The 24,419-nt window shown below is 37.4% G+C and overlaps 1 protein-coding gene across 1 annotated transcript in view; it reads right to left on the reverse strand.

Moving 5' to 3' along the window:
• CATSPERE (catsper channel auxiliary subunit epsilon) overlaps window positions 1–24,419 on the reverse strand; it is a gene marked incomplete at its 3' end in the record, with an annotated part of 242,258 nt that overhangs the window by 209,291 nt on the left and 8,548 nt on the right. The window contains exons 3-5 of the mRNA XM_079916436.1: window positions 11,955–12,028; window positions 11,608–11,677; window positions 2,679–2,749 (exon numbers count right to left, since the gene is read on the reverse strand). Of these exons, the coding sequence (XP_079772562.1) occupies window positions 2,679–2,749; window positions 11,608–11,677; window positions 11,955–12,028 (215 nt within the window). The remainder of the gene's footprint in view (window positions 1–2,678; window positions 2,750–11,607; window positions 11,678–11,954; window positions 12,029–24,419) is intronic.

Below are 24,419 nucleotides of genomic sequence, written 5' to 3' on the forward strand. Positions count from 1 at the left end.
GATGAGAGAACTAGAAAACTGAAAGAAACATTTGAAAAAATAGTCTAGAATGAGTCATGGGAAATAAAAAGATAGGAAATGTGAAAAGATTTGAAGCATCGGGAAGGATAGAATGAAATGGTGGCATGTTTCTATTATGGAAATTTAAAAAGAAAGAAGAAAGAGAATGAGAGAAAACCAGGATTTGAAAAGATAGTAACTGAATTTTCAGAATTTATGAAAGGCTTTAATCGTCAGATTCAGGAACTATAATAAATCAAAAGTAGGATAAATATAAAGAAACTTACAATAGCAAAGTTTGTATAGCTCAATAGGTAAGGTTGAACTTCTTAAAACAGCTACAGAGAAAATAATGATTACCTAGAGAAGGAAAATCCATTAGACAGAGAGCAGACTTCTCAACTGCAATAGCAGAAGCCAGAAGTCAATGAAAAATAATTCTAAGGCCTTGAAAATCAAAGGTTAAAGATACATGAACATATTAATATAAGACAGAACATAAGTTGAAAAGCATTACAAGTGAGAAACAAGGTCACTACAAACAAAGTCTCAATTCTTCAAAAAATCTTAATAATTCTAAAGTTATATGCACTAAAAGATAAAATAAAAAGCAAAAATTTACATACCTACAAGCAAAAGTGACGTATCTACCATCATAGTGGGAAATTTTAGCCAATATCAAGTCAACAATGAGCCAAATAAGTACACAAGACTTTGAACAGTACACTTAACACACCTGATCTACTGGACATAAATAGCATACTTCATCCAACAATAGGAAAATATATTTTCTTTAGGTACACACGAGACATTTATAAAATTTGACTACATGCTAAGCCAAAGATTTGATTCTAACGCTTTTGTGATCACAATACAATTAGGTTAGAATTCAATAACAAAACAATAATTTAAAAGGCTCATGTCTGTAAATTTAAAAATGCATTTCTAAACAACTCATTGCTCAAACAAATTGTAGCAGTTACTAAACAATTATTTATGAGCAATAATGAAAAATTACAATTATGAGATATTCCACTATTTGTTGATGCAGCTATAGAGGTACTTAGAAGAAATTTTATTTCCTTAAACACATACATTCGAAAAAAAAGGAAGTTTTAAGCCTAGTAGGCTATATAACTAATTCAAAAACTTTAGAAAAACAAACTCAAAAAAAGAAATAATGTAAAAAACAAATTGAGATAAAATAGACAACAATACAAAAGCTCAATAAAGCCAAAAGATGGTTCTTTGAAAAGACTAATAAAATAGAAATATCTCTAGGAAGAAGAACAAGGAAATAGAAGGAAGGCACAAATAAAAATATTAGAAATGATAAAAGAGAGGCATACCTACTATTACTTCAGTGATTAAACAAATATAAGAGGATATTATGGACAACTTTATGACATTAAAATTGATACTAAAATTGCTAACTGAAGACATGGATGAATTCCTGGAAATAAAATACTACAAAAATGGATTTTATAAGAATTAGAATTCCAAAATAGGATTTTAACCATTAAAGAAATTGAGTTAATAGTTATAAAATTTCCCCCCCACACACTCAAAAAATCCAGGTCCAGGTAGATTTCTATGCAAGTTTCCATCAAATATTCAAGGAACATATATTTCCAATCTTATACAAAATCTCTCAGAGAACAGAAAAGAACTCATCCTAACTTACATGATGAGTCTAGCATAGCCTTGATATCAAAAGAGGAAAAGGATAGTACAAGGGGAGTAAAACCACAGGCCAATCTCACTCATGTATATTCGCACACACAAAAAATTAAATAATATTAGCAAATGGAATCTATCAATGTATATGAAAGTTAATTCATCAAGACCAAGTTGGCTTATTCCAGAAACACAAGGTTAGTTTAATATGGATATATTAATAACTATTATCCATCAGATTAACATAGTAAAAGAGAAAAACCGTATGAACTTTTATGTGGAAGAGAAAAAAACTTTGAATAAATTTCAGCACCAATTCATAAAAAAATCCACAGCCACCTTGGAATAAAAGGGAACTTCCTTAACCAGGCAAAGTTTAACTCATAACCTGTAACAAATATTATACAACTAGTGAAAACAAAACAAAACTCTGACTCATTGATGCATTTTACTTATTGATTTTATAATGCAATTAACTATTTTTTCTTGTACCAGTTTTTCCTTCTTAGTTATATTCATTCACCATCATGTTAAAAAGAGTTTGAAGAGCTATCTAAGAAAACGAGAGTACTTTTGGAATATAATGTATACAATGGAAACCAAAGAAGCCTGTAATATGAAAAACCAGAGTCAATTTCCAATGCTATCTTTTAGTAGCTGCATATTTTTTCCAAATTATTTAACCTATCCAAGCTTACATTTCCTCATTTATAATAAAGATAGTAATACTTACATTTAACTGGTAATTATGAAAACTGACATAGCTAATTTACATAAAGTATGACCATGTAGAAGCAGTATTTGTTCAAATAGTGGTTGCTATTGTTATATTTACTGTTTGTTCTTCACTATTAGTTGGGCATTAGTTGGGTACATTTGAGGACATCTTGATTGGTGAATAAAAGCGTATATGGAAACTATAATGCAGATAATCAATTTGTGGTTAATTAAAGCTAAATACTTTTAAAATGCATTAATTACCTTTCTTCTGCATTACTTACATAACCTTATAATACCACAGAAAGCAAGTATGAGAACTGTCCACAGATAAATAGCGTTCTTCTTCTAAATCCTAAAAGAAAATGCAAAAGAAACTATGATAAATTTAGATGACTGATTGCTTCTATTATATTTGTCTTTATGAAATTATATATATACATCTTTTCTGTATATTTTAGCCCCAGTTCCTAATATCTGGTCTTTGACCCTGGTTCCTGACACCTAGCTCCTAATACTCTTTAATTTCCTGAGTAATAGGAACGTCTGGCACAGAGCCCCTAAATTCTTTTTGTTCTAATGAGTTAACTCGGTGGGCTCCTGGCTGGGAACTGATCACTAGAAAAACCAACCCATGGTTAAAAGCTTGGAACTTTCAGCTCAGCCTCCCATTCTCAGCTCAGCCTCCCCCCATTCTCTGGAGAGTGGAGAAGGGCTGGAAAATGAGTCAATAATCAATCATGCCTACTTGATGAAGTCTCCATAAAAATCCTTAAAGTATGAGAGTAAGAGAGCTTCCAGGTTGGTGGACACATCCACATGCCAGCAGGTGATGTACCCAACTGCACAATGACAGAAGTTCCTGTACTCAGAACCCTTCTGGACCTTGCCCTATGTACCCCTTGACCTTGTTGTTCATCTGGATCCTTTTACCATATTCTTTATTTTAACCAGTAAATGTGTTTCCCTGAGTTCTGTGAGTTGTTTAGCAAATTACTGAAATTGAGGAGAAAGTTATGGGAACCTGGATTTATCACCAGTCAGTCAGCAATTGGCAACTGAAGTGGGTGCAGTCTTGTGGGACTGAGCCCTTAACTTGTGGGATGTGACATTAACTCTAGGTAGATATTGTTGGAACTTTGAATGGTAGTACCCCCAGCTAATATAGGAGAATTGGTCAATGTTGAACCACCCCCCCCACCAATATCTGGACACAGAAGTGTTCTCTGCAACTGTACAAAGGAAAACAGTGAATTTTCCTCGAAAGTCTTCCTCAATGAAACACAACTCAATTAATTTTCTTGTTTAATTGTTCTCAACAAGAGATGAAATTGCTTGCAAAGAAATGTTTGGCAATGCTTGGAGACATTCTTTGGTTGTTATAACTGAGGCTTTTTGAGTGCATTTCAAAAGTCACACATACCTCCTTAAAGGCTGTAAGGTCTGATAGCACTATATATAAATGACAAATATATTCCTATATATACATGTATTAGTGTGTACATATTTTTTACATAACATTACACATTTATGTGGACTTCCAACACATAACAAAAGGGAGAGAAATCCTTTACTTCCTCAGGAATCAGTAAAGAGAAATCCTTTACTTCCCAGGAACACAATTCCTGGGAAACACACTAGGAAACACACAAACTCAAAAAGCCAAATTCAAATATTTTTCAATCTACAGGGATTGAAATGTGAATTACTATATACATCTGGCCTCTCCCACTTCACCCTGTCTACCTGTTTCCTGAAAATACAGGTTACTAAGTAAAAGGAAAGCAACAGAACTTAGAGAAACACTTTATTCATGGGGAAAAAAAAAAGTAAAAAGAAGGCACAAGCCCCAGAGTAAAGGCAGGACTTGTCACATGAAGTCTCTACACAGCAATAGCTTTAAATACACTTATGTGGGAACATCAACTATAAGGTGTGTGGCCAGTACTTTGTTATGAACTAGCACAGTGCCATTGCTTTAAAATTCCTTATTGTTAGGGGCGGAGTGAAGATGGCGGAGTAGGAGGACACATCCACTAGGTGCTGGTGGAGGACCTCAGACACCAAAGGGGACAGGAATCCCCACGCCACCAGGTAGGACACAGGAAGGAAGGAGCGGGGGGAGGAAAAGTTGGAGGTAGGATGGGACTGGCACCCCTGAGGGAGGCTGGGGGAGGGGAGAGGTTCCTACACTCAGAGGGGTCCACTCATGGCGTGGGGATTGATGGGGATGGAGAGGGACCTTCTGGGGATTGGGGATCAGAGGGGAACACAGCCAGCATCTCCCCTGCCACTTGCGCCCCGGCAAGCCTCCTGGGGTCCTGGGCCTGAATCCCTCCCCGGCCCCCTCTGGCCGGTCAGATCCTGGGCCTAAGTGCCCCCGCTGAGGCCTCTTCCAGCCACATGGGTCCTGGACCTAACCCCCACCCCTCAACTAAGGGCTTTTCTGGCTGCATAGGTCCAAGGTCTAAGCCCTACGGCCCGCTAAGGCCTTTCCTGGCCGTGCAGGTCCTGGGCCTGAGCCCCACAGCCCCCAGGCCTCCTCCAGCCTTTTTTAAAAAAATTCTTACCTTTTAATCTTATTTTTTATTTTATTTTTTCATTTTTAAAATTTTATATATATATATATTTGCTGTTGTGGTTCTGTTTTGTTTTGTTGTGGTGATTTCATTTTTATTTTTTCTATTGTATTTTTAATTTTTCTAATTTTATTTTATTTTTTCTTTATTGTTATTGTTCTGCTCTTTTTTGTTTGTTGCTTTTTTTTTTTTTTTTCTTTTGCCACACTGTGTAGCTTGTAGGGTCTTGCCTGAGCTCCTGTGGTGGGTGTGTGGAGTCCAAAACACTGGAGTAACAGAGAAGCTCAGATCCCAAGGAATGTTAATTGGTGTAAACTCTCCCACAGGTCCTCATCTCAGCACCAACACCCAGCTTCAACCAACTGCCTGCACACTCCAGTGCTGGATGCCTCAGGCCGAACAACCAGCACAACAGGAACACAGACCCACAAATCAATAAGAACGAGATGACAAAAAAAATGTGTTACAGATGAAGGAGCAAGGTAAAAACCTATAAGACCAAATAAATGAAGAGAAAATAGGCAACCTACCTGAAAAATAATCCAGAGTAATGATAGTATAGATGATCCAAAATCTTGGAAATAGAATGGAGGTATGGATTGAGAAAATACAAGAAATGTGTAACAAGGACCTAGAAGAACTAAAGCACAAACAAACAGTGATGAACAACACAATAACTGAAATGAAAAATACTCTAGAAGGAATCAGTACCAGAATAACTGAGGCAGAAGAATGGATAAGTAACCTGGAAGATAGAATGGTGGAAATAACTGCTGAAGAGCAGCATAAAGAAAAAAGAATGAAAAAAAATGAGGACAGTCTCAGGGACCTCTAGGACAACATTAAATGCACCAATATTCGAATTATAGTGGTCCTAGAAGAAGAAGAGAAAGAGAAAGGGTCTGAGAAAATATCTGAAGAGATTAGAGTCAAAAACTTCCCTAAGATGGGAAAAGAAATAGCCACCCAAGTCCAGGAATTGCAGAGTCCATACAGGATAAACCCAAGGAGAAACACACCAACACATATTAATCAAACTAAGAAAAATTAAATTCAAAGAAAAAATATTAAAAGCAGCAAGGGAGAAGCAACAAATAGCATACAAGGAAATCCCCATAAAGTTATCAGCTGATTTTACAGCAGAAAGTCTGCAGACCAGAAGGGAGTGGCAGGATACATTTAAAGTGATGAAAGGGAAAAACCTACAACCAAGATTACTCCACCCAACAAGGATCTCATTCACATTCAACAGAGAAATCAAAAGCTTTACAGATAAGCAAAAGCTAAGAGAATTCAGCACCACCAAACAAGCTTTACAACAAATGCTAAAGAAACTTCTCTAGGCGGGAAACACAGGAGAAGAAAAAGACCTGCAAAAACAAATGCAAAACAATTAAGAATATGGTAATAGGAACATACATATTGATAATTACCTTGAATGTGAATGGACTAAATGCTCCAACCAAAAGATCCAGAATGGCTGAATGGATACAAAAACAAGACCCATGTATATGCTGTCTACAAGAGACCCACTTCAGACCTAGGAACACATACAGACTGAAAGTGAGGGAATGGAAAAAGATATTCCATGCAAATGAAAATTGAAAGAAAGCTGGAGTGGCAATACTCATATCAGATAAAATAATCTTTAAAATAAAGACTGTTACAAGAAACAGGGAAGGACACTACATAATGATCAAGGGATCAATCCAAGAAGAAGATATAACAATTATAAATATTTATGCACCCATCATAGGAGCACCTCAATACATAAGGCAAATGCTAACAGCCATAAAAGGGGAAATCAACAGCAACACAATAATAGTGGGGACTTTAACATCCCACTTACACCAATGGACAGATCATCCAAACAGAAAATAAATAAGGAAACACAAGCTTTAAATGACACAATAGATCAGATAGATTTCATTGATATTTATAGGACATTCCACCCCAAAGCAGCAGAATTCACTTTCGTCTCAAGTGTATACGGAACATTCTCCAGGATAGATCACATCTTAGTTCACAAATCAAGCCTCGGTAAATTTATGACAATTGAAATTATATCAAGCATCCTTTCCAAACACAACTCTATGAGATTAGAAATCAATTACAGTAAAAAACTGTAAAAAACATAAACACATGGAGGTTAAACATTACGCTACTAAATAACCAAGAAATCACTGAAGAAATCAAAGAGGAAATTTAAAAATACATAGAAACAAATGACAGTGAAAACACAATGACCCAAAACCTATGGAATGCAGCAAAAGCAGTTCTAAGAGGGAAGTTTATAGCAATTCAATCTCAACTCAGGAAACAAGAAAAATCTCAAATAAACAATCTAACCTTACAGATAAAGCAACTAGAGAAAGAAGAAGAAGCACACACACAAAAAAACCCCCAAAGTTAGTAGAAGGAAAGAAATCATAAAGATCAGAGCAGAAATAAATGAAATAGAAATGAAGAAAACAATAGCAAAGATCAACAAAACTAAAAGTTGGTTCTTCGAGAAGAAAACAAAATTGATAAACCTAGCCAGAATCATCAAGAAAAAAGGGAGAGGATTCAAATCAATAAAATTAGAAATGAAAAAAGAGAAATTACAACTGACAGCACAGAAATACAAAGGACCATAAGAGACTACTACAGGCAACTATATGCGAAGAAAATGGACAACTGGAAGAAATGGACAAATTCTTAGAAAGGTACAAACTTTCAAGACCGAACGAGGAAGAAATAGGAAATATAAACAGACCAATCACAAATAGTGAAATTGAAATTAAAAATCTTCCAACAAACAAAAATCCAGGACCAGATGGCTTCACAGGACAATTCTATCAAACATTTAGAGAAAAGCTAACACCTATCTTTCTGAAACTCTTCCAAAAGATTGAAGAGGGAGGAACACTCCCAAACTCATTCTATGAGGCCACCCTGATACCAAAACCAGATAAAGATGTCACAAAAAAAGAAAATTACAGACCAATATCACTGATGAACATGGATGCAAAAGTCCTCAACAAAATACTAGCAAACAGAATCCAACAACACGTTAAAAAAATCATACACCATGATCAAGTGGGATTTATCCCAGGGATGCAAGGATTCTTCAATATACACAAATCAATCAATGTGATACACCATATTAACAAATTAAAGAATTAAATTACTAATAATATAATTAAAGTTAATTAAAGTTAATGATTAAATTATTGTCTCAATAGATGCAGGAAAAGCTTTTGACAAAATTCAACAACCATTTATGATAAAAACTCTCCAGAAAGTAGGCATAGAGGGAACCCACCTCAACATAAAAGGCCATATATGACAAAGCCACAATAAACATCATTCTCAATGGTAAAAAACTAAAACCATTTCCTCTAAGATCAGGAAAAAGACAAGAGTGCCCACTCTCACCACTATTATTCAACATAATTTTGGAAGTTCTAGCCATGGCAGTCAGAGAAGAAAAAGAAATAAAAGAAATCCAAACTATAAAAGAAGAAGTAAAACTGTCACTGTTTGCAGATGACATGATAGTATACATAGAAAATCCTAAAAATGCTACCAGAAAACTACTAGAGCTAATCAATGAATCTGGTAAAGTAGCAGGATACAAAATTAATGTACAGAAATCTCTTGAATTCCTATACACTAACAACGAAAAATCTGAAAGAGAAATTAAAGAAACAATCCCAGTTACCACTGCAACAAAAAGAATAAAATACCTAGGAATAAACCTACCTAAGGAGGCAAAAGACCTGTACTCAGAAAACTATGAAACACTGATGAAAGAAATCAAAGATGACACGAACGTATGGAGAGACATACCATGTTCTTGGATTGGAAGAATCAACATTGTGAAAATGACTATACCACCCAAAGCAATCTACAGATTCAATGCAATCCCTATCAAATTAGCAATGTCATTTTTCACAGAATTAGAACAAAAAATTTTACAATTTATATGGAAACACAGAAGACCCTGAATTAGCCAAAACAATTTTGAGAAAGAAAAACAGAGCTGGAGGAATCTGACTCCCTGACTTCAGACTCTACTACAAAGCTACAGTCATCAAAAGAGTATGGTACCGGTATAAAAACAGAAATATAGATCAATGGAACAAACAGAAAGCCCAGAGATAAACCCATGCACCTGTGGTCACATAAGCTACAACAAAGGAGGCAAGAATACACAATGGAAAAAAGACAGTCTCTTCAATAAGTGGTGTTGGGAAAACAGGACAGCTACATGTGAAAGAATGAAATTAGAACAATTCCTAACACCATACACAAAAATGAACTTAAAATGGATTAAAGACATAAATGTAAGGCTGGACACTATAAAACTCTTAGAAGAAAACATAGGCAAAAATCCTCTTTGACATAAATCATGGCAAGATCTTTTTTGACCCACCTCCTAGAGTAATGAAAATAAAAACAAAAATAAACAAATGGGACCTAATGAAACTTAAAAGCTTCTGCACAGCAAAGTAAACCATAAACAAGATGAAATGACAGCCCTCAGAATGGGAGAAAATATTTGCAAAGGAAGCAATGGATAAAGGACTAATCTCAAAAATATACAAACAGCTCATGCAGCTCAATATCAAAAAAACAAACAACCCAATCAAAAAATGGGTGGAAGATATAAATAGACATTTCTCCAAAGAAGACATACAGATGGCCAAGAGGCATGTGAAAAGATGCTCAACATCAGTATTTACTAGAGAAATGCAAATCAAAACTGTAATGAGGTACTGGTCACAATGTGCATCATTGAAAAATCTACAAACAGTAAATGCTGGAAAGGGTGTGGAGAAAAGGGAACCCTCTTGCACTGTTGGTGGGAATGTAAATTGATACAGCCACTATGGAGAACAGTATGGAGGTCCCTTAAAAAACTAAAAATAGAACTACCATATGACCCAGCAATCCCACTACTGGGCATATACCCTGAGAAAACCATAATTCAAAAAGTGTCCATACCACAATGTTCATTGCAGCACTATTTACAATAGCCAGGACGTGGAAGCAACCTAAGTGTCCATTGACAGATGAATGGATAAAGAAGATGTGGTACATATATATAATGGACTATTACTCAGCCATAAAAAGAAATGAAATTGGGTCATTTGTAGAGATGTGGATGGACCTAGAGCCTGTCATACAGAGTGAAGTAAGGCAGAAAGAGAAAACCAAATATATATTAATGCATACATGTGGAATCTAGAAAAGTGGTACAGATGAACCTATTTGCAAGGGAGGAATAGAGAAGGAGACATAGAGAACGCACATGTGGACACGGGGGAGAAGAGGGGGTGGGATGAACTGGGAGATTTAGATTGACATGTATACACTACCATGTGTAAAATAGATAGCTAGTGGGAACCTTCTGCACAGGGAGCTCAGCTTGGTGCTCTGTGATGACCTAGTTGGGTAGGATGGGTGGGAGGGAGGTCCAAGAAGGAGGGGATATATGTATACATATAGCTGATTCCCTTCGTCGTACAGCAGAAACTAACACAACATTGTAAAGCAATTATATTCCAATAAAAAATTCCTTATTATTATTGTTGACTAGAGAGGATTCAACATCACTCTTATTTAATTGCATTCACATAGCTTTCCTGAATTGAAGAAAATGTAGTGGAATACAAATAAATCTGCTAGAAATAGCTTTTTAACTGTTGATATTGTCATAGGAGTATATGATCTGAGACCCACTTATCTGGGAGTACTGTTATCATTAAGGTGGTAACTGGGGCTTTAATATATTTATTAATAAAAAAGCTAATGTAAAAATCATATATGGTGATCCCCTCTTATCCATGGGGGATATATTCCAAGACCCCCAGTGGATGGTTGAAACTGCAGATAGTACCAAATCAGCCCTATATATACTGTTTTTTACTGTACATACATACCTATGGTAAAATTTAATTTGTAAATTAAGCACAGTAAGAGATTAACAACAATAATAATAAAGTAAAATAATTATATCAATATGATCTTTTTTCTTTCCTTATTTAGTTAAAAACGTTCACCTTTTCACTTAAAGGAAGCACTTAATTGCTTCTCTTTGGCATATCTGAATTGCCAGAATCACTGTTCTTGCACTTTGGGGGCTATTATTGAGTAAAATAAGGGTTACCTTCACACAAGCATTGTGTTATCACAAAAATAGATCTGATAACTGGGACAGGTACTAAGTAACTAATGGGTAGGATATGCCAGACAAAGGAATGATTCATGTCCCAGGTAGGATGGAGTGGGATGGCATGATAATTCATCATGCAACTCAGAACAACTGCAATTTAAAGCTTGTGAATTGTTTATTTCTGGAAGTTCCCATTTAAATTTTTTGGACCACAGTTGACTGTGGGTAACTGAAAGCAAAGAAGGTGTAACCATGGATAAGTGGGGAACTACTGTATCAGTTCATAACATAATTTGCTATGAGATACATCTAAAAATTAATGATATATTGACAATAATTTTAAAATACCTCTTATAGTTACAACTCAACTATTAAAAACAGGTTAAGTTAAAACATCAAAAATAAGGCAAAATAAAATGTAACAGGGATAATTATTTAAGATTTACTAATTTATCATTAAAATCAACTTACTGGGCCCATAACAATTGGTTTTATAATCTGAATACCAGGAGAAGAACAACGTAGTTCTGTCTTGGGTGATCTAGCAGTTAAAAACAATGGGAAAGGAGAAATAAGTATAGATGCTTATGAGATTCCCCTACTACTTTTTAAGCCTAAAAACTTCCATTCTTTGCTAATAAGAAAAATAAAAAATATAGCAATAGTTTACTTCTCTCCTATTTTCAAAGTGATTTTGTCTTTCTTTTCACATCTATTAATGAAAAGAAATTTACATTAAATCACAGCCTTGAATCTGAATGTCCACACTATATGAATGGTTTTTACTCATACATTGAATTTCACAGCAAAAATCTTACCTTTTATTTTTTATAGAACAAGTTCCCGGCACACTCCACTCAGAAAATAATGTTCCTTCATACTCTAACTTAATCTGGAAAAGAAGGTAAAATAGCTCAAACAAAAATCTGCTCTAAAATTTTTTATCTCAGTGTTTAGATGTAGGGCTCAATTTTCTGAGTCATTATTTAAAGAGAGAATAACTAAAGCTCAATCCCTTTGAAATTGTACAAGTAAAAGAAAAATAACAACTTTTATGGGACATTTCAATAGTCTGCCCCCAACTATAAGATTTTTATTTTATTTTACTTCAAAAGTAATCTATCAAGTGTCTAGAAGGTGGCACTTAAGGTGATACAATCATCATAAATTTCTTCAGTCGCATTTTCCTTATTTCCTTATTTCTACTTTTTTTCCTGCTTCCACATTCTTTCATTTATAAACTCTTTCTTCCTGGAAGTATGCTCATACAATTTCTAACATTATCAGTCTTAGTCTCAACACTGGTCATCCTCTTCAGCCAGAGTTGGAGCCCAATTTCACCTCCTAATATTGTTACATAAAATTACGTACATATACATATGTATACAGTTTTACGTATATATACATATATAAATATTGTTTCATTGGTTTTACTTGAATGGGGATTATAATACCAGCTATCTCATAGATTTGATGATATAGGATTAATGAACAGTGTATAAGAAGATAAAAGAGAAAAGTTCACCAGAAGCTATGACACGACCCTGTAGTATATAAAGCAAAATTTGATAGAATTACTAGAAGATATTTTAAAAGTCACAAATGTAGTGGTAGGCTTTAACACACTTTTTTCAAGCCATAGATTAAACCTGAAGAAAGGGTAGTTACAGCTGACCCTTGAACAACTCAACAGTTAGGGGCACTGACACTCCACATAGTGGAAAATCTGCCTATAGTTTATAGTTAGCCTTTTATATATGAAGTTCTTCAGTATCAGTGGTTCCATATCCACAGGTTCAGTCAACCTTGGATTGTGTAGTACTTTAGTATTTACTATTGAAAAAAATTCTTTGTATAAGTGGAACAGTTCAGCTCAAACCTATGTTGTTCAAGGGTCAACTCTGTGTGCTTGTGTGTGTGTGTTTCTAAAATTAACCAATACAAAATATATTCTTTTCAATCTCACATAGAACATTTACCAAAATTGACCACATTTACAAAGGAAGTGTTAGCCAATCTCAAAGTACTATTATCACACATACCGTGCCTTTGATATTAATGAAATAAAATAATTAGAATTTCTCATAAAGTTAATCAGAAAAAAATTTAGGATATTTGTAATCTTTTTTTTCACATCTTTATTGAAGTATAATTGCTTTACAATGGTGTGTTGGTTTCTGCTTTATAACAAAATGAATCAGTTATACATATGTCACTGGTAATTTGATAGGGATTGAATCAAATCTGTACATTGCTTTGGGTAGTATGGCCATTTCAACAATATAAATTCTTCCCATCCAAGAGCATGGGATATCTTTCCATTTCTTTGAATCATCGTCAATTAGCTTTACTAATGTTTTGTAGTTCTCAGCATATATCTCTTATCTTTCTGGTGAGGTTTATTCCTAAGTATTTTATTTTTTTCACGCGCTCTTAAAGGGGATTGCTTGTTTACATTCCCGTTCTGATATTTCATTGTTAGTATAAAGAAATGCAACTGATTTTTGTATGTTAATCTTGTATCCTGCTACCTTGCTGAATTTGTTTATCAGTTCCAGTAGTTTTTGTGTGGAGTCTTTAGGGGTTTCTATATATAGTATCATATCTGCATGATGACAATTTTACCTCTTCCCTACCAATTTGAATAGCTTTTATTTCTTTTCCTTGTCTAACTGCTGTGACTAGGACTTCCAGTACTATATTGAATAGAAATGGTAAGAGTGGGCATCTTTATCTTGTTCCAGATTTTAGTGGGAAGGCTTTCAGCTTTTCACCATTGAGTATTATATTGGCTGTGGGTTTTTTATAAATAGCTTTTATTATATTGAGATATGTTCCCTCTATACTCACTTTTGTACGGGTTTTTATCATGAATGGATGTTGAATTTTATCAAATGCTTGTTCTGCACTATTGAGATGATCATGTGGTTTTTGTCTTTTCTTTTGTTGATGTGTTATGTCACATTGATTGATTTGTGTATGTTGAACCATACTTGTGACGCTGGGATGAATCCAAGTTGGTTATGGTGTATGATCTTTTTTATGTGTTGTTAGATTCAGTTTGCTAATATTTTGTTGAAAATTTTTGCATTTATATTCGTCAAAGATATTGGCTTGTAATTTTCTTTTTTGGTAGTCTTTGGTTATGGTATCAGGGTGATGATGGCTTCATAGAATGTCTTTGGGAGTCTTCCTTCCTCTTTGATCTTTTGGAAGACTTTGAGAAGGATTGGTGTAAGTTCTTCTTTTTATGTTTGGTAGAATTTGCCTGTGAAGCCATCTGGTCCTGGACTGCTGCTTGTAGGGAGTTTTTTCTATTTCACTTCTAGTGATCTGTTCAAGTTATCCATTTCTTCTTGATCCAGTTTTGGTGGGTTGTATGTTTCTAGAAATTTGTCCATTTCTTCTAGGTTGTCAAACTTGTTGGCATACAATTGTTCATAATAATTTCTTTTTTGTCTTTCTGTGGTATCCATTTTGATTTCTCCTCTTTCATTTCTTATTTTGTTTCCTTGGGTCTTCTCTCTTCATGGGGAGGCTGGTCAGAGTTTTTTCTATTTTGTTTACCCTTTAAAAGAACAGCTCTTGTTTTTATTGATTTTTTCTATATTTTTAAATCTCTATTTTATTTATTTCCTGTCTGATCTTTATTTTCTCCTTCTTTCTGCTGACTTTAGGTTTTGTTTGTTATTCTTTTTCTAATTCCCTTAGGTGGTGTGTTAGGTTATTTGAGATTTTTCTTGTTTCTTAAAGAAGGCCTGCATTGCTCTGAACTTCCCTCTGAGAACTGCTTTTTCTGCATCCCATAGATTTTGTATGGTGGTGTTTTCACTGTCATTTGCCTCAATGTATTTTTAAATTTCTTCTTTGATTTCACTGTTGACCCACTAGTCTTTTACTAGAAGGTTGTTTAGTCTCCATGTAATTGTTTTTTTCTCATTTCTTTTTCTGAGGTTGATTTCTAGTTTTATGCCATTGTGGTCAGAAAAGATGCTTGAAACAATTTCTATACTTTTAAATTTGTTGAAGTTTGTTTTGTGCCCTAGTATGTGGTCAACCCTAGAGAATGTTCCATGTGCACTTGAAAAGAATGTGTATTTTGCTTTTTTTGGATGTAATGTCCTGAAAATATCAATTAGGTCTAACTGTTGTATTATATCATTTAGGATCTCTGTTGCTTTGATTTTCTGTCTCAAAGATATGTCCACTGATGTGAGTGGGGTGTTAACATCTCCTACTTTATTGTATTCCTGTCAATTTCTCCCTTTGTCTGTTCGGTAGTGTGTATATGTCAATGCCACTCTCTCACTTCATCACAGCTTACCCTTCCTCCTCCCCATATCCTCAAGTCCATTCTCTAGTAGGTCTGTGTCTTTATTCCCATCTTTCCCCTAGGTTCTTCATGACATTTTTTTTTCCCTTAGATTCCATATATATGTATTAGCATACAGTATTTGTTTTTCTCTTTCTGACTTATTTCACTCTGTATGACAGACTCTAGGTCCATCCACCTCACTACAAATAACTCAATTTTGTTTCTTTTTTGGCCGAGTAATATTCCATTGTATATATGTGCCACATCTTCTTTATCCATTCATCTGTCGATGGACACTAGGGTTGCTTCCACGTCCTGGCTATTGTAACTAGAGCTGCAATGAACATTTTGTTACATGACTCTTTTTCAATTATGGTTTTCTCAGGGTATATGCCCAGTAGTGGGTTTGCTGGGTCGTATGGTAGTTCTATTTTTAGTTTTCTAAGGAACCTCCATACTGCTCTCCATAGTGGCTGTATCAATTTACATTCCCACCAACAGTGCAAGAGGGTTCCCTTTTCTCCACACCCTCTGCAGCATTTACTGTTTGTAGATTTTTTGATGATAGCCATTCTAACTGGTGTGAGATGATATCTCATTGTAGTTTCGATTTCCATTTCTGTAATGATTAATGATGTTGAGCATTCTTTCATATGTGTGTTGGCATTCTGTATATCTTCTCTGGAGAAATGTTTATTTAGGTCTTCTGCCCATTTTTGGATTGGGTTATTTGTCTTTTTGATATTGAGCTGCATGAGCTGCTTGTAAATTTTGGAGATTAATCCTTTGTCAGTTGCTTCATTTGCAAATATTTTCTCCCATTCTGAGGGTTGCCTTTTGGTCTTGTTTATGGTTTCCTTTGCTGTGCAAAAGCTTTGAAGTTTCATTAGCTCCCATTTGTTTATTTTTGTTTCCATTTCTCTAGGAGGTAGGTCAAAAAGGATCTTGCTGTGACTTATGTCAGAGTGTTCTGCCTATGTTTTCCTCTAAGAGTTTGATAGTGTCTGGCTTTACATTCAGGTCTTTAATCCATTTTGAGTTTATTTTTGTGTATGGTGTTAGGGAGTGTTCTAATTTCACTCTTTTACATGTACCTGTCCAGTTTTCCCAGCACAACTTATTGAGGAGGCTGTCTTTTCTCCATTGTATATTCTTGCCTCTTTTATCAAAGATAAGGTGACCATATGTGCGTGGGTTTATCTCTGGGCTTTCTATCCTGTTCCATTGATTGATATTTCTGTTTTTGTGTCAGTACCATATTGTCTGGATTACTGTGGCTTTGTAGTATAGTCTGAAGTCAGGGAGCCTGACTCCTCCAGCTCCGTTTTTTTTTCTCAAGATTGCTTTCGCTATTCTGGGTCTTTTGTGTTTCCATAAAAACTGTGAAACTTTTTTGTTCTAGTTCTGTGAAAAATGCCAGTGATAGTTTGATAGGGATTGCATTGACTCTGTAGATTGCTTTGGGTAGTACAGTCATTATCACAATGTCGATTTTTCCAATCCAAGAACATGGTAAACCTCTCCATCTATTTGTATCATCTTTAATTTCTTTCATCAGTGTCTTATAGTTTTCTGCATACAGGTCTTTTGTCTCCTTCGGTAGATTTATTCCTAGATATTTTATTCTTTTTGTTGCAATGGTAAATGGGAGTGATTTCTTAATTTCACTTTCAGATTTTTCATCATTAGTGTATAGCAATGCTAGCGATTTTTGTGCATTAATTTTGTATCCTGCTACTTTACCAAATTCATTGATTCGCTCTCATAGTTTTCTGGTAGCATCTTTAGGATTCTCTATGTATAGTATCATGTCATCTGCAAACAGTGACAGCTTTACTTCTTCTTTTCCGATTTGGATTCCTTTTTTTTTTTCTTCTCTGATTACTGTGACTAAAACTTCGAAAACTATGTTGAATAATAGTGGTGAGAGTGGGCAACCTTGTCTTGTTCCTGATCTTAGTGGGAATGGTTTCAGTTTTTCCCCATTGAGGATGATGTTCGCTGTGGGTTTGTCATATATGGTCTTTATTATGTTGAGGGAAGTTCCCTCTATGCCTACTTTCTGCAGTGTTTTTGTAACAAATGGGTGTTGAATTTTGTCGAAATCTTTCTCTGCATCGATTGAGATGATCATATGGTTTTTCTCCTTCAATTTGTTAATATGGTTTATCACATTGATTGATTTGCGTATATTGAAGAATCCTTGCATTCCTGGGATAAACTCCACTTGATCATGGTGCATGATCTGTTTAATGTGCTGTTGGATTCTGTTTGCTAGTATTTTGTTGAGGATTTTTGCATCTATGTTGATCAATGATATTGGCCTGTAGTTTCCTTTCTTTGTGACATCTTTATCTGGTTTTGGTATCAGGGGGATGGTGGCCTCATAGAATGAGTTTGGGAGGGTTCTTCCCTCTGCTATATTTTGGAACAGCTTGAGAAGGATAGGTGCTAGCTCTTCCCTAAATGTTTGATAGAATTCGCCTGTGAAGCCATCTGGTCCTGGGCTTTTCTTTGTTGGAAGATTTTTAATCACAGTTTCAATTTCAGTGCTCGTGATTGGTCTGTTCATATTTTCTATTTCTTCCTGGTTCAGTTTCGGCAGTTTGTGCATTCCTAAGAATTCTTCCATTTCTTCCAGGTTGTCCATTTCTTTGGCATAGTGTTGGTTGTAGTAATCTCTCATTATCCTTTGTATTTCTGCAGTGTTAGTTGTTACTTCTCCTTTTTCATTTCTAATTCTATTGATTTGAGTCTTCTCCCTTTTTTTCTTGATGAGTCTGGTTAACAGTTTACCAATTTTGTTTAGCTTCTCAAAGAACCAGCTTATAGTTTTATTGATCTTTGTTGTCATTTCCTTCATTTCTTTTTCCTATATTTCTGATCTGATCTTTATGATTTCTTTCCTTCTGCTAACTTTGGGGTTTTTTGTTCTTCTTTCTCTAATTGCTTTAGGTGTAAGGTTAGGTTGTTTATTTGAGATGATTCTTGTTTCTTAAGGTAGGATTGTATTGCTATAAACTTCCCTCTTAGAACTTCTTTTGCTGCATCCCATAGGTTTTGGGACGTCGTGTTTTCATTGCCATTTGTTTCTAGGTATTTTTTGATTTCCTCCTTGATATCTTCAGTGATCTCTTGGTTATTAAGTAGTCTACTGTTTAGCCTCCATGTGCTTGTATTTTTTACAGACTTTTTTTTTTACTGTAATTGATATCTATTCTCATAGCATTGTGGTCAGAAAAGATACTTGATATGATTTCAATTTTCTTAAATTTACCAAGGCTTGATTTGTGACCCAAGATATGATCTATCCTGGAGAATGTTCCATGAGCACTTGAGAAAAATGTGTATTCTGTTGTTTTTGGATGGAATGTCCTATAAATATTAATTAAGTCCATCTTGTTTAATGTATCATTTAAAGCTTGTGTTTCCTAATTTATTTTCATTTTGGATGATCTATCCATTGGTGAAAGTGGGGTGTTAAAATCTCCTACTATGATTGTGTTACTGTCCATTTCTCCTTTTATGGCTGTTAGTATTTGCCTTATGTATTGAGGTGCTCCTATGTTGGGCACATAAATATTTACAATTGTTATATCTTCTTCTTGGATCGATCCCTTGATCATTATGTAGTGTCCTTCCTTGTGTCTTGTAATAGTCTTTATTTAAAGTCTATTTTGTCTGATATGAGAATTGCTACTTCAGCTTTCTTTTGATTTCCATTGGCATGGAATATCTTTTTCCATCCCCTCACTTTCAGTCTGTATGTGTCCCTAGGTCTGAAGTGGGTCTCTTGTAGACAGCATATATATGGGTCTTGTTTTTGTATCCATTCAGGCAGTCTACATCTTTTGGCTGGAGCATCTAATCCATTTACATTTAAGGTAATTATCAATTTGTATGTTCCTATTCCCATTTTCTTAATTGTTTTGGGTTTGTTATTGTAGGTCTTTTCCTTCTCTTTTGTTCCCTGCCAGAGAATTTCCTTTAGCATTTGTTGTAAAGCTTGTTTGGTGGTGCTGAATTCTCTTAGCTTTTGCTTGTCTGTAAAGTTTTTAATTTCTTCATCAAATCTGAATGAGATTGTTGCTGAGTAGAGTAACCTTGGTTGTAATTTTTCTCCTTCATCACTTTAAATATGTCCTGCCACTCCTTTCTGGCTTGCAGAGTTTCTGCTGAAAGAGCAGCTGTTAACATTATGGGGATTCCCTTGTGTGTTATTTTTCCCTTGCTGCTTTTAATATTTTTTCTTTGTACTTAATTTTTGATAGTTTGATTAATATGTGTCTTGGCATGTTTCTCCTTTGATTTATCCTGTATGGGACTCTCTGTGCTTCCTGGACTTGAATAACTATTTCCTTTCCCATATTAGGGAAGTTTTCAACTATAATCTCTTCAAATATTTTCTCAGTCCCTTTATTTTTCTCTTCTTCTTCTGGGACACCAATAATTCGAATGTTGGTGTATTTAATGTTTTCCTAGAGGTGTCTGAGACTGTCCTCAATTCTTTTCATTCTTTTTTCTTTATTCTGCTCTGCAGTAGTTATTTCCACTATTTTATCTTCTAGGTCACTCATCCGTTCTTCTGCCTCAGTTATTCTGCTATTGATCCCTTCTAGAGAATTTTAAATTTCATTTATTGTGTTCATCATTGTTTGCTTGCTCTTTAGTTCTTCTAGTTCCTTGTTAAGTCTTTCTTGTATTTTCTCCATTCTATTTCCAAGATTTTGGATCATCTTTACTATCATTATTCTGAATTCTTTTTCAGGTAGCCTGCCTATTTCCTCTTCATTTGTTAGGTCTGGTGGGTTTTTACCTTGTTCCTTCATCTGCTGTGTGTTTCTCTGTCTTCTCATTTTGCTTAACTTACTGTGTTTGGGGTCTCCTTTTCACAGGCTGCAGGTTCGTAGTTCCCTTTGTTTTTGATGTCTGTCCCCAGTGGCTAAGGTTGGTTCAGTGAGTTGTATAGGCTTCCTGGTGAAGGGGACTAGTGCCTGTGTTCTGGTGGATGAGGCTGGATCTTGTCTTTCTGATGGGCAGGTCCACGTCTGGTGGCATGTTTTGGGGTGTCTGTGGCCTTATTATGATTTTAGTCAGCCTCTCTGCTAATGGATGGGGTTGTGTTCCTGTCCTGCTAGTTGTTTTGAATAGGTGTCCAGCACTGTAGCTTGCTGGTCGCTGAGTGAAGCCGGGTCTTGGCGTTGAGATGGAGATCTCTGTGAGATTTTCACCATCTGATATTACATGGAGCTGGGAGATCTCTTGTGTACCAGTGTCCTGACGTTGGCTCTCCCACCTCAGAGGCAAAGCCTTGACCTGGCTGGAGCACCAAGTGCCTTTCATCCACATGGCTCAGAATAAAAGGGAGAAAAATTGAAAGAAGAAAGAAAGAAAGAAAAGAAAGAAAGAAAGGAAGGAAGGAAGGAAGGAAGGAAGGAAGGAAGGAAGGAAGGAAGGAAGGAAGGAAGGAAGAAGATAAAATGAAATAAAATAAAGTAAAATAAAGTTATTAAAATAAAAAATTATTAAGAAAAAAAATTTTTAAAGTAAAAAGAAAAAAAAAAACGGATAGACAGAACCCTAGGACAAATGGTATAAGCAAAGCTATACAGACGTCACACACAGATGCATACACATACACACTCAGAAAGAGAGAAAAAGGGGGGGAAATATATATATCTTTTGCTCCCAAAGTCCACCTCTTCCACTTGGGATGATTCGTTGTCTATTCAGGTACTCCACAGATGCAGGGTACATCAAGTTGATTGTGGAGATTTAATCCGCTGTTCCTGAGGCTGCTGGGAGAGATTTCCCTTTCTCTTCTTTGTTCGCACAGCTCCCGGGGCTCAGCTTTGGATTTGGCCCCACCTCTGCGTGTAGGTCGCCCAAGGGCATCTGTTCTTCACTCAGACAGGACGGGGTTAAAGTAGCAGTTGATTCAGGGGCTCTGGCTCACTCAGGCCGGGGGGATGGAAGGGTACGGATGCGGGGCAAGCCTGCAGTGGCAGAGGCTGGCATGACGTTACAACAGCCTGAGGCGCGCCATTTGTTCTCCCGGGGAAGTTGTCCGTGGACCACGGGACCCTGGCAGTGGCGGGCTGCACAGGCTCCCAGGAGGGGAGGTGTGGGTAGTGACCTGTGTTTGCACACAGGCTTCTTGGCAGCAGCAGCAGCAGCCTTAGCGTCTCATGCCCGTCTTTGGGGTCCACGATGATAGCCGCGGCTCACGCCCGTCTCTGGAGCTCCTTTAAGTTGCGTTTTCAATCCCCTCTCCTGGCACACCAGGAAACAAAGAGGCAAGAAAAAGTCTCTTGTCTCTTCGGCAGCTCCAGACCTTTTCCCGAACTCCCACCCGGCTAGCTGTGGTGCACTAACCCCCTGCAGGCTGTGTGTTCACGCTGCCAACCCCAGTCCTCTCCCTGGGATCCGACCTCTGAAGCCCAGCCCCCGCCCGCCCCGGCGAGTGAGCAGACAAGCCTCTCGGGCTGGTGAGTGCTGGTCGGCACCGATCCTCTGTGTGAGAATCTCTCCACTCTACCCTCCGCACCCCTGTTGCTGCGCTCTCCTCCACGGCTCCGAAGCTTCTCCCCTCTGCCACCCGCAGTCTCCGCCCGCGAAGGGGCTTCCTCTTGTGTGCAAACATTTCCTCCTTCACAGCTCCCTCCCGGTGGTGCAGGTCCTGTCCCTATTCTTTTGTCTCTGTTTTTTCTTTTTTCTTTTGCCCTACCCAGGTACGTGGGGAGTTTCTTGCCTTTTGGGAGGTCTGAGGTCTGCCAGCGTTCAGTAGGGTGTTCTATAGGAGTTGTTCCACATGTAGATACATTTCTGATGTATTTGTGGAGAGGAAGATGATCTCCGTGTCTTACTCTTCCACCAGCTTGAAGCTCTCCTCTGCCTGAGAAATTCTTTATCTCTCCTTCTATTCTAAATGATAATCTTGCTGGGCAGAGTATCCTAGGTTACAGATTTTTCCCTTTTAGGACTTTGAATATGCCTTGCCACTCCCTTCTGGCCCGCAACTTTTCTGTAGAGAAATCAGCTGATAGCCTTATGGGGGTTCCCTTGCAATTAACTCTTTGGTTTTATCTTGCTGGCTTTAGAATCCTCTCTTTAACTTTTGCCATTTTAATTATAATATGTCTTGGTGTAGGTCTGTTTGGGTTCATCTTGTTCAGGACCCTCTGTGCTTCCTGTACCTGGATATCTGTTTCCTTCTTTAGGTTTGGGGAGTTTTCAGCCATAATTTCTTCAAATACATTTTCAATTCCCCTTTCTCTTTCTTCTCCTTCTGGGATCCCCATTACGCATAGATTGGCATGCTTTATATTATCCCATAGGTCTTTTATATTGCTTTCATTTTTTTTTCACTTGGTTTTCTGTCTGCTGTTCTGATTGTGTGATCTCCATTATTTTAATCTTCCAGATCACTTATTAGTTCTCTTGCATTATTCACTCTGCTATTCATTGCCTTTAGCTCAGCTTTTGTCTGGCAAATGAGTTCTCTAATTTCTCCTAGTTCCTTTTTATAGTTTCTGTTTTCTTTTTACAATAACCAGCATATCTATCAACAGCCCTTCTTAATTCCTTCAGCATTTTCATTATCTCCTTTTTGAACTCAGTGTCTATTAGACTGAAGAGGGCCGTTTCATAGTGTGTTCTTTCAGGGGAATTCCCTTGATCTTTTAATTAGGAGTGGTTCCTCTGCTTCTTCATTTTACTTATATTTCTCTTGCTCTATGAATTTAGGAGAAACAATATCCACTGTGGTCTTGGAGGGCTATTTTTATGTGGGAGCATCCCTTGTGTAGACTGTATGGGTTTAACACTTTTGGTGCAAGTGTTGTTTTGAGTACGGATGCCTGCTGCCTCTTTCCTTGGTGTGTGCTGGCTGTTATCCCCTTGATAGGAGGTATGACTGGTGTTGTGGTGGACAGAGCCTGCACTGGATGCTGAGCAGGTCCTCCTCTTTGCTCTGTGGTTGTCACTGCCCTGACAGGGGCAAGGTTTGCTCCTTAGTTTTAGGAGTAGAAGCCTCAGATCCATTTCTGAGCTGTGTTTCTGAACTGCAGTGCATGGTATGTGGGATTGGAGTGCTCTCACTGGGAGAGGAGCCACTGAATATTCCTCTGCCAGAGCTGTTCACTGGTGAGTGTGCTCTGTTGTGTCACCTTTCACCCACTGTGCAGGCTCACAAAGTACACAGTTGTTGGCACTGCCGTCAGCCCCATCTCAACCATGCGCATGCCGGCAATCAGCCCTCATGTCTCTCAGGCACTGTTTTCACAAGGCCACCAGCGCGGATCCACTGAAGTCGGGTGCCAGGACTGGACTAGTCACACACCTGGACCTGCTGTGCAAGCTATGGAGGCAGCCCAGATCCTGACCTGGGTCAGCCCCCATGTGCAGGCACCCACAAAGCCCACAGCTGCTAAGGCCAGACCCGTCCCAGCCATGGGAGTACCCACTGTCTGCTCGGATGTCCTACGGGCGCTGAATTTACAAAGCCGATGGTGGAGGTGTAAATCAGCGGCTCACACAGCCATGGGGAGAGATTCCAGCCCTACCTCCTAAGTCACACAGACCTGGGGCTCAACTATGATTTCAGCCCTGCCTCTGCATGTGGGCAACCCATTGGCCTGCTCCCGGAGCCTGCCAAGGTGGCACCTGGTGCCAGAGCCTGCTGAGGTGTGAGCCCACCAAGGTGGTAGCTGGAGCTTGCGAGCCTGCCCTGGCAGCGGCAAGAGAGTAGGAGTCTACTAGGCAGGTGCCTGCTGAGGTGGTGGATGGAGCATGCACTCCTGGAGCCCATGGAGGTGGAGGCTGGTGCAAGGAGAAAGAGGCTGCTATGGCAACCCCACTCCTCCCTTTGTGCACCACTTAACAATGGAGCTCTGTTTCTACAGGCCCAGGTTTCTTCCGCAAACAACCCTGGTTGTGGCTGAAATACACTCCAGCCCCTTCAGGCTGT

This window comes from Stenella coeruleoalba (assembly GCF_951394435.1).
Source record: "Stenella coeruleoalba genome assembly, chromosome: 1".
Taxonomy (NCBI): Eukaryota; Metazoa; Chordata; class Mammalia; order Artiodactyla; family Delphinidae; genus Stenella; species Stenella coeruleoalba.